Here is a 14,748-nt window from a genome sequence, read left to right on the forward strand (position 1 = left end):
CAATAACTTTTTGGCAAGTAAAATGCCATTTTATTTGTCTACAATTAAATCATCAATAAAGAATTTAAAGATATTTTGAGGCATTTCTTATAGGTAAACGGGAGGGTGTAGTCTATTTGGCAAGTGACAATCTTAATTTTATGTGCTGAAGTGCTTTTATCTTGTTACTTTTAAATAGAGCAACGTAATGAATAGCAACCTACACAGTGTCGTTGTAAAGCCAAAGCTTGATCATTTTAAATACTTTTTTTCAAGTAAAAATGTGCCCCAAACTAGTTAACTGTGGCTCCATGTCAAGTGGACTAAAGAAAGGAAGGGGAAAAAATTAAATCGCTGGAGAATTGTTTATTTCCATTTATACAACGTTTACATTCAATACAGGGTGCCATTTTACATTGTTTATTTATTTTTTTAGTATCAAGGCTGTAACATAAAGAAAGCCAGTTCTTACCACAAATTTTGTGGCACAAACCATCTTTCAATCGCTAATATTGCAAAAAGGATTAATATATCCTCATTGTGAACGTTTAAGACAAATAGCAACACTTAAAACAACTTCCGAACTGGAAAAACTAATGTGGCAAGGTGCAGAAAGGAGTGCCCGGGCGGGATTCGATCCCCAGACTCCCGGGTGAGAGTCATACGCTCTAACCAGTCAGCCAAAGGGACCTCTCTTTGGCTAAGTAGCCAGGGCGCATCATCAATCGGGATATTGTGGATGCTCACACTGCCACATCTTCCTCCCTCTTTCCACAAGCACGTCCTCGTGCTCCCGCGCAGGGTGCCACAAACACTGCCACACTAATATCCGCGATAAACATCTGTTTAAGTACCGGAAGAGGTTATCTTTGCTTTCTGAATGTCCATATTGCTAGATATGCTGAGTTTTAGGGCGAAATCCTGGGGAATTTTGTCTAGAAATGCAATTACCTAACCGTGCGCGATCCCGCGGTGGCTAATCATTTTTTGGCAGCGAGTCAATTTATGGCACAACACCGGCTCGGGTTTCTCCTCCTCCTCCCTCTTTTCTTCTCCAACCTGTCGCTGGGCTGAGGCTCCATCACTTCCTAAATTGATTTTACTTGAACCTTCACTACCAAACAACTGTGAGATTTTAACACATGTGCCAGCATCAGCCTGAAGGGCCAGTTTCTTTTTTAGTCGAATTTTCTCGGCTCCTCCTTTCCGTTTTTTGTTCTCCATTTTGTTAAGCTCGTCTGTCTGTTTACTGAGATTCACAAACAACTAGCGGGTGCATCAGACCTCTGGCTATTGGTCCAGCCCAGAGTGTATTATTACCAATTGGCCAATCCACCAACTTTTACGAGGCGTCGCGTGGGGCGGCGCGGACAAGTTGTCCGCAACAACTAGAGGCCAGGAAAAAAAAAAAAAAAAAAAAAAACAGACACCGGCCCATAAAAGATGAAAGGGTCGGCCCAGCGGGCAGTTGCCCGCTATGCCCTATGGTCAGTCCAGCACTGGCAGCATGGTCAGATCTGATGATGAATGGTGTGCCACAGAGGTGGTATTTAAAGTGTCTCGCTGCCATCATCACCGCCAGGAGTTCTCGACGTGTGACACAGTAGCGTCGCTCACTCTTATTCAGTATCTGGCTGAAGTATGCCACCAGGTTCAACCTGTGATAACACAACTCCCAGGCCCACATTGCTGGCATCTGTGTCCATGACAAAAGGCAGGGTGGGGTCAGGTAGGGTAAGACCTGGAGACTCTGTCAGTGCACTGCGAAGAGAGTTGAATGCCTGCTGACAGTCCTGGGTCCAGACAAAATCACAGTCCTTCTGCAGCAGGCGGAAAAGCGGTGCAGCTATGGATGTAAATCCTTTCACAAACCTCCTGTAATAAGACGCCAGCCCCAGGAAGCTTTTAATTTGTTTTTGGTCCGTAGGGGTGGGCCATTCCTTAATGGTGTGAACTTTTTCCTCCAAAGTGCTGATGCCCTCCTGGCCCAGCCCGTGGCCCAGAAACTCCACCTCTCTCCTCATGAAGTGACACTTATCAGGATGCAGCTTCAGGCCTGCAGCTGCTACTCTCCCCACTTGTCTCAGGGCCTCCAGGGCTGAATCAAAGGAGTCCCCATGAACCAAAAGACAAAAGACTATGGGGGTGGTGTGGGGCTGTCGGTTTCACCGGCCCATGTATGCCCACCTACACGGGGCCCTGGGCGTTTCCCTGCATCGCTGTAAACCTGGGGCATTCCCTGACGAGGTATCCAGGTTGTCCACACCCCCAGCAGCAACGAGGTTGGCGGCGTGGACCATCCTTCGGGGGGGGGGGGGGGGGGGGGGGGGGGGCTTGATGGCAGCTGCCTGGACCACGCTGTGATGCGCCTCTGACCTCCCCTGTAGCTCGACAGGTGCTATTGTCGTTCTCACCATCAGTGCGTCCTCAGCTCCCCTAGAGGACCCTGTCAGCATCTCCCTCTCCAACGCCAGCTCCAGAGCTGCACTGAGCGTAGCTGGGTGAGCAAGATGGGTCTGTATGCGGAGCTCTTTGGGACTGAGAGCCAGGAGGAACTTATCTCGAGCTAGCTCTGCCTGAACTGACAGAGGCAAATTGTCATACGCCCTCCTGCAGAGACACTCTATGTCATGGGCTAGAATACGGAGGGGTTCCTCTGGCAGGCTGCATCTGTTGTGAAACTCCGACCTCAGTAACACTGGCTGGTTATATTGTCCAAATTGTCTTTGAAGCACCCTGATCAGAGCAGTATAGTCTCTCCTCTCCCCCTCAGTAAGCAGAAGCAGGCTTCCTGCTGCATCCTCACACAGGCATAAAGCTAACTGGAGTGCTTTATGCTCCTCAGACCAACTGGCAGCATGAGCTAACAGTTCAAACTGAGCTATAAACACGTCCAAAGGTGTCTTTCCATTGAACCTCTGTGTTTTTATATTTTCTGCTGCTAGCTGCCCATGGGCGCTTCCATCTTTGTTTACATCATGTGACGGAGCATCCCCAGAGCTCCGTTCTTTTGCGCCAGAGCTACAGTCATGGTGCGGACAGGAGTCCAGCCTCGACACGCCCAGGGAGAATCTGGCCTCAGCAGACAGCTGCATCATTGGCTGTGTTCGAGATGAGCCAGTTCTGCGCAGATTAGACCAGCGGTGAGCGGCGAGCAGTGCATACCGGTTAGATTTGTGTCCGACTTGCTCTGACGTCATGCATACGTAGGCAACGATAACCTCGTGAGATCAAGGCGGCCACAGATTTTGGAGCAAGGTGCTGCAGTTGCTCTCCCTCGGCTGTAAAACCTAGATGACTGGAAACGCCTGGCTCTCACCTGATCTAAGATCTGATTGGTTCATATTTTGATCCAAACATCCGGTGGTAGAACATGAAATGTTAGTTGGTCACATGTATTCTGCAAATCACGTTACGTTGATGATGACAACAATATAGGCCATAAAGAGAAATGTGATTGTTTTCTTTTGTCACGTTTCCTATGAGCACACTAAACCTACAGCTGATAACCTTTATTTATTATTACAGTCATGCCTTCATATACAACATATGATATCCACAAGCACGTGAGGATGTGTTTCAGCTGCTAACAGGCACCAGAATTAAAATAAATAATTAAACAAGTGTGAACGCTAACGCAATATCTTCAGCCATCGTCACCCCCCGAGCCACAAATGTAGGGAAATCTGTCCGACTTAAACGTCGGCTTTCAGCCACTCCCCCTGCTGCTTCTGTCTGCTCTCGTCTGTTTTCCAGGCGAGGCGCTGCTCATCTCGAACACAGCCATTCTCTCTTTTAACGACATGAGCCCATCTCTTAAAGAGACAGCAGCAGTATAACAGTTACCAAGAACACATAACAGTGACCCCTCATGGATCATTACAATATGAACTGGGCTTTTTGTTGTTAAGAACTTTTGTCATAAATCATTACAGAAAATCCAAATCTTCTCCTCCAGACAGTGAAGAACTGTGTTCTTCATACGTCACTCCAACACGTAAAGCAAGGTAGCTGCCATTGCTGGTGTTGTGAATAACTGTATCTTGTTTACTTCTGTGCTCTTAATTACTATGGAAAATTGTGTTTACATCTGCAGCAAACGGTCTGGGCCACATGTCCATGTCCTACAAACATTTTTTAATAACAGGTCTGATCTAAAATAAAAATCTACATCTAGAAATCCATCTGGAACCGCACCGCTACTTCTGGACTCCAGAGTCCCGTTAGCATGACTGCTAACGTGTTAGCTCCGGTAAGGAAAAAACAAGTCATTTGGGAAAGCTACGACCCCCCCCCCCCCCACACACACACACACACACAGAGATATAATCTAAAAGATGATTCCCATATTTCAACAATACATCCTCCTGCGACTGGTAGATAGAAAAGGAAGATTTATTCTGGTAAGCTATCGGTTAAAAAATATTAGTTAAAAATAAACCAGAGTTATATCAACTTGCACACGCAGTGGTAAAACTGGCAGCACATAATTTAATTTATCTATAGATTACTGAATTATATTTGGACACAAGATGGAGCTAATTCAGCTGTGAACTCTTAGTTTAGAGCTCCTGTTGGAGCTCAGAAATGAAATATTTAACAAAAGTAAACAAACTGAACAGATTTTAGTTCTGAAGATGAACAGAATCCTCCACAGTGTCCAAATCAGGTCACGGGTCTTCTGAATCAAACGGTCTAAAACATGTCTGCACCTCCGCTAGTGATATCCAGCTAGTGGGGTCGGAGTTCAGTTGAACTTCTCTGGTAATCCAATATCCGTTATCCCGCTCCAGTCAAAAAATCTGGTTTTCTTAAAATTCCAGTCGTGAAAATCCAAAAACATTTTTCATCTGATTTGTTCTGCAGAGGACGATGTCGCCCTTTGTGTTTTAAAAGAACCAAGATGCAAGTGGACAAAACACACAGAATGATCATACAGAAGATGTTTAAATGGAGTAAATAGGGCTTAGGCAGCACAGTGTACTGATTTTCTGAAGAAAACAAAGTCTAGCTTCTCTGAAGAAATAATTAAAAAAAAAAAAATGAGCTGAGGAGATTTATTCAGTACCGTAGAGTCTGTGATGTCTGTTGCAGATCTGTGCACCAGTCCCCCGCAGACAGCCGAGGAGCTGGAGAGCAGGAACAAGCTGCTGCGGCTCCTGGACTCTGTGATCGATGCGCTGGTCTGGGCCATTTCCAAACTGGGGCTGTCGACCCAGCAGCAGACTCTTCGTCTCGGCCACCTCACCATGCTGCTCTCCCACATCCGCCATGTCAGGTAGAAACTCACAGACCCGGAAAAACCCAGACAGAAAACTTTTCTGTGTTTTTCATTAGTGTGACACATATTTGTCTACATTAGCTGCTCAGGAAATAAAAGAGACCATTAAAACCAAGAAACCTGGCTGTTGAAACATTTAACTCAACTCAACTCAGCCTTTATTTATAAAGCACCTTACAGGCATGAGCATGCCACCAAGGTGCTGTACAACAAAAGAATAAAACAATAAAACATATAGCACCACAGACATAACCCTTACGAAAAAGAAGTATACTTTAAGTATTTAATTTCAAGTATACTTAAGTGTACAGAAGTTTATTTGCATACTTGTTCTTAAAAGTTTACTTAGAAGTATACTCCTTGGGACTAAATTGGGCCGCTAAAAGTATACTTGAAGTATACTACAAGTATACTTCAAAGTAATAATTTAAGTTTATTTGTAGTGTACTTCTGATATAATTGAGTATACTTTTCTCTTTGAAAGTATACTTAAAGTAACCTCACAAGTGTACTTGGAGTGTACTTCAGATATTATTGAGTATACTTTTCTCCTTGAAAGTATACTTATAAGTTTACTTGTAGTGTACTTCTGATATAAATGAGTATACTTTTCTCCTTGGAAGTATACTTAAAAGTAACAATATAAGTTTACTTGTAGTGTACTCCTGATATAGTTGAGTATACTTTTCTCCTTGAAAGTATACTTATAAGTTTACTTGTAGTGTACTCCTGATATAGTTGAGTATACTTTTCTCCTTGGAAGTATACTTAAAAGTAACAATATAAGTTTACTTGTAGTGTACTCCTGATATAGTTGAGTATACTTTTCTCATTGAAAGTATACTTAAAAGTAACAGTATAAGTTTACTTCTAATAAAATTGAGTAAACTTTTGCCCTTGAAAGTATACTTAAAAATAAACTTTAAGTAACATTATAAGTTTACTTGTAGTGTACTTCTGAAATAATTGAGTATACTTTTCTCTTTGAATGTATACTTAAAATTATACTTAAAGTAATAATATAAGTTTACTTGTAGTGTACTTCTGATATAATTGAGTATACTTTTCTCCTTGGAAGTATACTTAAAAGTAACAATATAAGTTTACTTGTAGTGTACTCCTGATATAGTTGAGTATACTTTTCTCCTTGAAAGTATACTTATAAGTTTACTTGTAGTGTACTTCTGATATAATTGAGTATACTTTTCTCCTTGGAAGTATACTTAAAAGTAACAATATAAGTTTACTTGTAGTGTACTCCTGATATAGTTGAGTATACTTTTCTCATTGAAAGTATACTTAAAAGTAACAGTATAAGTTTACTTCTAATAAAATTGAGTAAGCTTTTGCCCTTGAAAGTATACTTAAAAATAAACTTTAAGTAACATTATAAGTTTACTTGTAGTGCACTTCTGAAATAATTGAGTATACTTTTCTCTTTGAAAGTATACTTAAAATTATACTTAAAGTAATAATGTATGTTTACTTGTAGTGTACTTCTTATATAATTGAGTATACTTACAGTTTTGAAAGTACACTTTACAGTAAACTTGATGTAATATTCTTTTAGTACATTTAAGTATCTCTATTTTTTCTATAAACACATACTGCAAGTAACATTTAACATCTGCTATTTGCTTACTACCAATACATTTACTTTCCACTATTTACTGATACTTCGTCTTTATGCAGAGAAAAAAAAATTAAATAAAATAGCTAAGTCATTTTGTTTAAATTTATTAAACAGAGAGAATTAGAACAGAACAAAAACAGACCTGTTTACCAGGATTAATCAAAGATGAGAACGCAAACTGTTCTGAACATGACGCGTTAATTCTGTCCATTTTGAAAGACTTTTTAAAAATGCCTTTAAAAATCAGTCCATTTTATGGATCCACTTGCTTGGTTGTTGATGCCTTTTTGAAGTTTTCATTGTTGCATTTCTTTCGTATTATTTTTCTTACATCTTGAACGCGCAGAGATGGAAACTTCAACTGAGCATGCCCTGTGAACACACAAAGCAAAAAAATGAACACTTGAACTGTTAGGTGAACTCTGACACCACAAAATCTTTACAGTTCATACACTGTAAACCCGAATAAGTAGGCAGAACTCAAAAAATGTAAGGCAATCAGTTGCCTCATATTTTCTGAGTTTATAAACTCAGATATTTGAGTATATCAGACCATAAATAAACTTAAATATTTGGAGTTTATATTAAATATATTTTCAAATTATGATCAAATTAAAGTTACTGATTAAGCCAACTCAAACAGAAAATAAAACAAAATTTGAAAGAAACAATTACAAACGCACACTTTTGAAAACTGGACAACAGCAGTGTGTAGTCTTTTTTTGAGTAGGTGGTTTAAAGCAACATCAGGATGCACATCGATTCAACATTAACAAAATATGAATTACACTAACCACTATCAAGTAAGTCAGTGAGTACTTTATGCCATTTGGCATAAAACCAGTTGAGTATTGAATCGGATTAGCCTATGGGCTAATCCGATTCAATTATTCACGCTAAACTAAAGCCACAAATGGAGTTGCCAGACTCAGAACGGCTGGACGAACAGAGAAAAGGTAAAACTCAACTGTTCCTCCCACTGTCTTTATGGGTGACCCCCGCGAGGAAAGTTGACCATTGAGCAGGGTTGATGGTTTATCCCTTGAGGTCCACGTGACGGGGTGAGGAGTGAGCACCACCTCACCCCTGCCACGTGGACCTCAAGGGATAAACCATCAACCCTGCTCAATGGTCAACTTTCCTCGCGGGGGTCACACCCATTAGGACAGTGGGAGGGTTAACTCAAGGAGAAGTGGAAAATGAACATATTTGCCCAAATGGTGGTGTGTTACTTTAACAGCAACAATTAAACAGCAGACAAATAGTAAATTACATTGTGGATGTGGACAGTACTCTAACAGAGTGAGCCATCTGAATCCACCACTCTTTCAGATTTTGAGTTACACATGTAACATCAGGTCATTTTTGACTCTGCAGCTTGGGTGACAGTTTAGACTCATCAAGACCAAGTAAGATTTTCTGCGTGAACTCAAATGTGTTGGTCAGTCCCTTCGGATAATCTAGATGTAAGGCATAGATGAGGCCGAACATTACCAGGAAGGCATCAGGAAGGCTGGAGAGGTTGACAATCACATCACCCTCTAGGATAACAGAGATTCTCACTGGGTCGTACGTAACTGGACTCTCGGCATCATCGGTGATGGTTGTCAGGAGGACAACTGCTGCATCCGAGGTCCGGCTCATTGGTATCATCCTTACAAAAATGAAAGGGAGATCATACACTAATCACATCTGAACTGAAACTCTGACTGTGGACATTTTTATTTCAGTAGATTTTCATGTAAATAACAATAAATGCAGTCTGATAGACTCCTGTTTAGGGCTGGGCAACATGTCAAAGATTTATCGTTATCCAAGTTCTTGTCTCTCATCCAGATAATTTTTCCCATGTCAATAAATATGATAATAAAAAAATGAAAAGATGTGTAAGTTGGCCACATTTATGTCCCTTTAAGAAGCTGTAGCACATTGAGTCATGTAAAATTTTAGTCAATGTAATACATGAGACAGCCCCATCTAGTAGACAAATATTGTTGCTACGCATTCCTGTAGTTATCGTCTACTTATCGTTATCGAGGTGAGATCTTCAATATAAGTTGATATTGATTTTAGGCCATATCGCCCAGCCCTACTCCTGTTCATTCTGTTGCTTTGTGCTCTCATTTACGAATAAATTGAGATGGCTTCCGTGTGTGCCAGTGTTATGCTAATGAAAGCTGCTTGAATTCTTTGCAGTGATAATTGATTTTTCTCAGTGCCTTAAAGCCTGCCACACATGAGGGCCATCTGCTGAGCAAACGGTCTCGAATGACCGCTTGCTCAGCAGATACCTCGCCATGTGCGCCTGATTTTCACAGTTTTCCGCCTCACGAGACACTGAGGTGAATATCTGACCAGTTAAGATATTTTCCGCCTCACAGGGGTAAAAACTCGCCGTGTGCGCATTACCGAGCTGCTGGTTGAGCTGAAATATTCTAGTGGCCAACCAAAGCACGTTCTCCGCTCACATGACCCCAAGATGGCAGCCCCCTGTCTGCATGTCAGAAAAGAAACAACACAGAGACAGAGCTGGAAACGGAGGAAATGCCTATCCTTTTTTGTTGAAACGTCGCCGCCACCGGCATTTGAAGGTTAGGAAAATATGGGTACAGTAGCTGGAAAGATGGACCAGGCAAGGAGTTTATGCCAATTTACTCCAAGAGATGCACCTGGAAGACCCAGAATCCTTCCGAAAGGGTAATGGAAACAGTGGGCCCATCGATCCGCAAGGTACCGTTTTGTTTATTTTTCAGACACACAGACAGGGTAAGGGGCTGCATCTGCATACATCTTGGGGTCATGTGAGCGGAGAAAGTGCTTTGATTGGCCACTAGAATATTTCAGCTCAGCCAGCAGCTCAGTAGTGCACACACAGCGAGTTTTTACCCCTGTGAGGCAGAAAATATCTAACTGGTCAGATATTCACCTCAGCGTCTCGTGAGGCAGAAAACTCAGTGAAAATCAGGCGCACATGGCGAGGTATCTGCTGAGCAAACAGTCATTCGAGGCCGTTTGCTCAGCTGATTGCTCTCGTGTATGGCAGGCTTAAACATCTTGCCAAAGGTTTGTAGTTGAAACAATGGCACATTTTCCAAAATGTTCATGTGCGTTGTCCTTGTGTTGTCTTTATGCATAAATAAATAGAATGATTTGTTCAAATTTACAATACTGGGACTTACCACACATGTCCTCAAAAATCCAGAGGTTTCCTCACGTAGAAAGACAGGAAGGGCATGGAGAACAGTGGTACGCCTTGTGTGGACATCATGTAATTCCTAAGAAGATTATTAAGAGTGTAAATACTGTCAAGTTTACTAATCAAACTCAATGCCAAATTGCTCTGACCAATTTTCCAAGACAGTGATATCTGCATCTAAATCCAATGATAAACTGCTGAATTCAAAAGTTAATTTGAAGTGTTTAGCATTACATAATACGGAGGGGTATTAGGGCCACTGAAGAAGAAAAAATTCTGAAAATAAATAAAGTCAGAATTCTGACATTTATCTCAGTATTCAATTGTTTCCTTCAGTGGCCCTAATACTGCCTTATTGCCTAAGAGTATTAGAGTCACTGAAGAAAAAGAAAAGAAATGAGAAAAAAAAAGTCAGATAATTTCAAAATTCTGGGATTAAAGTCAGAATTCTGACTTTTTTCATAAACCTAAAACCAAACAAACAAAAAACTATTTAGGAATTGTTTTTGTTAAAAAAAATCAAAACAAACAAAAAAAGCCTGAATTTTAAGATTTAAGTCAGAATTCTGATCCCCCCTCATAACTCATGACTTCCTGCCAGAATTGACGCGATTCACCCGCGGCTCGCGAAAAAAATGGAGCCAACGGCGAAATGATCGCTGCACGGCGCGGGCTGGAGCGCCGGCGCGAGGCGATTCGCGGCGCTTCGGCGGCCCATGTGGTCTATAGAATAGCTTAACAAGGGCGCCGAATGAAGGCGGTCCCATTTTCGCGGCGCTTCCGCGGCCAGTGTGTCCCCGGCCTTAGTCTGCAAAATTTAGGCAGTCCTCCACTATATATATGAAGATAAATCATTAATCATCTAAATTGTGTGTGTGTGTGTGTGTGTGTGTGTGTGTGTGTGAGGAGATTCAAGTGTAATTTGACTTATCCACACAAAGCTAAAAACATAACATTTAAGAATCTGGAGTAACAGTGTACAGTAAGAACAAAATTACAACACTAAAATACTGTGAAATTAATAGAAACAGCGTTCTGCGGTTCAAGATATGTGCAACTGAGCACTATTTAAAAAAACTATGGAGGGGACAAAAATGGAGGGAAGGAGGGAACATAGCATCGAGATACAGCACCGCTTCATCTTTTGCGGTCACAATCCTCTTATATGGTTAAAAAAAAGCAGGCTGCTTGCAAAGCTATTGCACGGGTGCTACGGGGAAATAGTTTACAACACACTGATTTTTTTCATCACTGTACAAGAGACCACTGCTCATTTACTTTTAATAAGTGGACGTTTAAGTTTGACTTGGTGGCGCTGAGCTCCCGCTTTTATTTTTTTCTCAGAACGTCACGTTTAAAAAATTATGATGGAGGGGACAAAAATGGAGGGAATAAGTCTCTAGAAGTCTAATAAAAAAGTATCTAAAGTAATGCTAACCTTTAATAATGAGATAGCGCTGCTCGTTTCATTTAATAAACGGACTTTAGTCGCACACAAAGTTAATAACACAGCTAACTCATGCAATGACTTAGCATATTAGCTTGCTACGTGGCCAACATTACTCACCATGTCCGTCTTAAAAACATTTAAAACATTTAAGCAACTTTTATGGCGGCTACTTACATTTAGCTTAGTGGTGCAGAACCAGTGACTGTCAAGTGCAGATGCAGAACAAAAGCATGACCTCCAACGGTTAATGCTCCTCTGACCCTCGCTCTTCTTCTCGGTCTGCTGAGAAGCTTCGAGAGCTGACTGAGCAAATGCTACAAAATAAAAGCACTTCCTGTGCGTGTAATTTCACAATAATTCGTAATTTCATGCTTAATATGTTATTTAGGACAGACAGACAGAGTAGTTATTTCAAAATAAGGCAAAGTTTCAAGCAAGGATAAACTTAATATGGAGGAAGTGATTATGTTAAACAGAAAGGACATGTCAAAAAGGACTGATTTCAAAATATATAAAGCTTTACAACAGGATTTGATTGTTAAGAATATAGATATTAAAGAAAAATGGGAACTGGAAGTGAACATAATGATAACAGATGAGGAATGGGAGGAAACACTTGAAGCAGGCCATAAACTAACTAATAGTCCGTCTTGGAGGGAATTTGAATGGAAGGTGAAGATGCATGCTTTAAAACTCCACTTATCATGTCTAAATAGTAATGTTTCAAATTTATGTTGGAGAAAATGCGGGCTAGTGGGAGACTTTTCACATATACTTTTGGACTGCCCTAAATTCATACCATTCTGGGAAGGTGTTAGGGAGAAATTGAAAGAACCTGGAAGGTGAAATTACAATTTAAGTTAAAATGGTTTGTACTGGGAATGCTGTACCAAAAATTATACACACATAATGGAGACATACGTAATCAGAATTCTGCTTATGACTGCCAAGAAGTGTATTACAGTTTTATGGCTGGACACAGAACCCCCAAGGGTGGCACAGTGGAGAGACAGTTAGACAGGTCTACAAAATGGAACAAATTAATGCAAGACTATGACTGGGACTAGGGAAATTTGAAAAAATTTGGGAACCAATAAAACAAATGTTAGAAAGATAGTACTCTCATGTGAAAATTATTATTATTAATTTTTATTTTTTTTATTTATGTTTTTTTGTCTTTTGGGTGAGTTATTCAGCTAGATCAAAGTAAAATGTAGAATGTAGTAAAGAGCAGATACGATGAATACAGAGAAAGCTTGTCAGAACTATATGTACTGATTGGTGACTTGGTTAAGTTGGATAGATCTCATGGCCACAAGGAAATTCGAACTTTGTTCAGGGAAACACTGCCCTGGAGAAGGGAAGAAGAAACTCAAATGCATCTCCATGTAAATGTTGTTGTTCTAATTCAAAAATAAAAAGTTCCAACTATATATATCTATATATATCTCTATATATATCTATCTATCTATATATATATCTATATCTCTCTCTCTCTCTCTCTCTCTCTCTCTCTCTCTCTCTCTCTCTCTCTCTCTCTCTCTCTCTCTCTATATATATATATATATATATATATATATATATATATATATATATATAATAAAGACATTAAAGAACCGAACTTCATGAATGTTTTTTGTGACAAAGAAGTATCTGTTCCAATCACTCTATCAGAGAAAAATCAGAGTTTTAGAAATAACGGGACACTCAGTAGAGCCATTATATTATATTTTTTACAAGTGTATGTAAACTTCTGACCACAACTGTATGTATGTATATATATATATATATATATATATATATATATATATATATATACTTATATATATATATATATATATATATACTTATATATAATATATATATATAAGTATATATACATATATACTTATATATTATATATAAGTATATATATATATATTAAGTATACTTATACATTACTTGGTGAAATATACTTCTGATAGAGTCAAGTACAAGTATAGTCTAAATGTAAGTAAACTTTAATGTAAGTATGTATTAAAGTATACTTAGTAGTATTTAAAAAATGTACTCGGATAACTATACTTCTAATAAGTACATTGAAAGTAAACTTGGAAGTATACTGTATTCATTTTTAGTATACTTCAAGTATACTTCAGTGTACTTCTTTTTGGTAAGGGAATTAAAACCACAAATAAGAATCACAAAATATAAAACATCAACAATTGCTAACCCACAGAATTAAAAGCCAGATCATAAAAGTAGGTTTTCAGCCTCATTTTAAAAACTTCTACTGATGGAGAGCCCCTAATTGTTAGGGGCAGTGCGTTCCACAGTCAATTTGACGCTAGAAGAAACCTCAGTGGCATTCAAAAACACATGAAATCAGAAAATCTGTTGTTGTTTATCACATGTGATGGTTGGCCTGCAGATGCAGAATTATACAATAACAATGCAGTAAAAGCACTATTTTCCAAGACTATTTGTAAGAAATGTTCATAAGTGCTATAAACTACAAAGTCATGAATTAATTTTGGAGATCTTCTAGTTTTCCTTATCCTCCTCTTCCTCCTCCTTCTACAGTAACAAAGGGATGGATCACTTGTCAACCATGAAGAGGAAGAACGTGGTCCTGGTTTACAACCTCCTCCTGGAGATGTTAGATGCTAACACATCCAGCAGCAGTAGCACTCAAACCTCATCCTCACCAAACTCTGACACCTACTCTGATGGGTTTCAGTACCCCCCTCCTCCGTTCCACCTGCAGCCGGACTCAGACCAGTTCCTCATTACCGATCCAGGTGTCGACTGCTTTGCTGAACCTGCACAGAAATCAGCCAAAGACCAGATTGTCAATGGGACCCTGCAGGCTGGGACACTCCCATCAACACCATCACAGACTGTGGTTGGGTCTCAAATAGACAGCAATGGGTAAGTTCTACCGTTAGGTCATGCAAAGAGTTTATAACATCTGCAGTCTCTGAATGGATGGATGGATGGATGGATGAATACATTGATGGATGGATGATTGAATGAATAAATGGATGGATGGATGATGGATGGATGGATGGATGGATGGATGGATGGATGGATGGATGGATGGAAGGAATGATAGAATGATGGAAGGATGAAATGATGGATGGATGGATGGATGAAAGGATGAAATTATGGATGGTTTGATGGATGAAAGGATGATGGATGGATGAAAGGATGATGGATGGATGAAAGGA

At 39.9% G+C, this 14,748-nt stretch overlaps 1 protein-coding gene and 1 long non-coding RNA gene across 4 annotated transcripts in view; one reads left to right on the forward strand and one right to left on the reverse strand.

Annotated features, from left to right (window-relative positions):
- The window catches only part of esr2b (estrogen receptor 2b), an 81,566-nt gene that overhangs the window by 60,569 nt on the left and 6,249 nt on the right, over window positions 1-14,748 (forward strand). For all 3 annotated transcript variants that reach the window (XM_015969056.3, XM_015969055.3, XM_015969057.3), the window contains 2 exons: window positions 5,074-5,257; window positions 14,102-14,449. In XM_015969056.3, coding sequence (XP_015824542.3) covers window positions 5,074-5,257; window positions 14,102-14,449 — 532 coding nt within the window. The remainder of the gene's footprint in view (window positions 1-5,073; window positions 5,258-14,101; window positions 14,450-14,748) is intronic.
- Window positions 6,982-12,962, reverse strand: LOC139063899 (uncharacterized). The gene is made up of 4 exons (XR_011517208.1): window positions 11,714-12,962; window positions 10,073-10,168; window positions 8,388-8,547; window positions 6,982-7,265 (listed from the first exon to the last, which is right to left on the reverse strand). It is a non-coding gene; the product is annotated as an uncharacterized lncRNA (long non-coding RNA).

The sequence above is a fragment of the Nothobranchius furzeri genome, chromosome 18 (genome assembly GCF_043380555.1).
Source record: "Nothobranchius furzeri strain GRZ-AD chromosome 18, NfurGRZ-RIMD1, whole genome shotgun sequence".
In the NCBI taxonomy this organism is placed as follows: domain Eukaryota; kingdom Metazoa; phylum Chordata; class Actinopteri; order Cyprinodontiformes; family Nothobranchiidae; genus Nothobranchius; species Nothobranchius furzeri.